Source organism: Myotis brandtii, unplaced genomic scaffold, assembly GCF_000412655.1.
Source record: "Myotis brandtii unplaced genomic scaffold, ASM41265v1 scaffold2247, whole genome shotgun sequence".
Taxonomy (NCBI): Eukaryota; Metazoa; Chordata; class Mammalia; order Chiroptera; family Vespertilionidae; genus Myotis; species Myotis brandtii.
The window spans coordinates 366,493-368,120 of NW_005358421.1; the positions used below are offsets into that span (position 1 = coordinate 366,493).

Consider the following 1,628-nt stretch of genomic DNA (forward strand, 5'->3'; position numbering starts at 1 on the left):
TGGAACACACTTCAGGCAACCATTTCCTGTTTTTCTTAGTAGTGGTCATCCTTTCACTACAGGCATTCATCCTCCTAACACATTCAACATGTGCTCAGTTACATGACCTGTTTGAAACCACACCTCAGAGCGCTGTCTTTGAACCTAGCCCACGTTGCCTGTGCATGGTGTCAGAAGAAGAGAGGGAGGCGGATGATTAAGATGAGTAGATCAAAATTACCATTCTCAATTTTGACCTAGAAGAGTCAGTATGGAGAGAGGTATATCTTCCCACTCTCAACTCTTAGATAATACTCTTCTAGGCTGGTGGAGGAAGATATCTTCCTAGTGGCTGGCACTTTTCTATTTGCCAGGTATTTCCAAAATATCATTTACATAATCAGGAATAATTTCTCCAATATCATCTTGCCATCGACAAGTAATAAGAGCATATCCCTTCTTGTAAGTTGTTTCATACCTACATTCTGGCAAGTGAATTCCCTCTTTTAATGCACAGTGCGCTCCTTCTATTTGTTCTTTGGTCTTGTGACATTTCCTAACGCCATTCTTACATGCCACATACTTGGTGTGACAGGTCTTTTGCAACTCCTCATATGCTATGTAGAGGAAGAAATGTTCTTTCTTACAGTAGGCTCTGTTGCGGATATTTCTGAATAAAATTTCATGAGTACACAGGTAATCATAATCTAATTTGTAATTAGGTTCAAGCATGACATGCTTTTGGAAACTCTCTTTGGTAGGTGGTCTGGTAGGCCCTGTACTATATAATTCACCCAGATAATCTTTAAATTTTTCGTCCATCTCATCATAGAAATCATGTTTACCAAGCATTAGAACCTGCAGTGGAAGTGGCTGCAGCAGCAGGAGCAGCAGAGGCAGGGACTGTGAGGTGAGCAGGGTGCACATATTTTCCTGTTGGGAATACAAGAGATATAGAGATACGTTCTGCTGTGATACTGTGCTCCTTCTATTCCTAGGCAGGCTCCATTTTCACCACCTATTGCCTTTGTGAGCTCTAAGACTTTGAACCATTTTAAAATTGACAACTCAGAATCTAAGTACTTCTGAAATATTGACTAAAAACTGACCTTACAAGACCTACGTTCAGTCTAGAAGACTGTGGATAAGAAAGGGAAAGGTGAAGGAAGGTGGGAGAGAAATGAGGAAAGGGAGGGGGATAAAAGTCAGAAGGGAGGGAAGGAAACACGAAAGGAATAGTAGTGATAGAGAGCAAGGGATAGAGAGCAAGAGGGCAGGAAGGAAGGAAAAAGGACATCAAGACAACAGTGGGCAGAGAGGGAGGAAGGCAGAAAGGAGGCTCATGTGTTCCCTCCTGCTGGAACAAATAAATCGGTTCCCTTTTTAGGAGTTAAGAACTTGTGCTGAAAAGAGCTCTAAGTGATCCACCCTTCCCTCATGAACATCCTGCTGTTATGAGAAAAAATTCTTCATCTTGTGACATTCTCTTTTTGCTCAACCCTGACCAGCAATGCCCTTGGAGAGGGATCAACCAGGGTCCATAGGGTCAAATGATCACCATATGCTGAGCTTCTTCATGTGTCTGTTTTTACTACTACCCCATGCCTGAAATGGCTCAGTCCATTTTGCAGCCTCCTCTGCCTCCTCTT

The 1,628-nt window shown here is 42.5% G+C and overlaps 1 protein-coding gene across 1 annotated transcript; it reads right to left on the reverse strand.

The window, feature by feature from the left end:
- Positions 1-314: 314 nt before the first annotated feature.
- RNASE9 (ribonuclease, RNase A family, 9 (non-active)) lies at positions 315-906 on the reverse strand. The gene has a single exon (XM_005866181.2). The coding sequence runs from the start codon at positions 904-906 to the stop codon at positions 343-345; it is 564 nt and encodes a 187-aa protein (XP_005866243.1). The 3' UTR covers positions 315-342.
- Positions 907-1,628: the final 722 nt, after the last annotated feature.

Bases quoted from the DNA above. Each gene is read 5' to 3' on its own strand.
- RNASE9 (XM_005866181.2), bottom strand. From the start codon at position 906: ATGTGCACCCTGCTCACCTCACAGTCCCTGCCTCTGCTGCTCCTGCTG.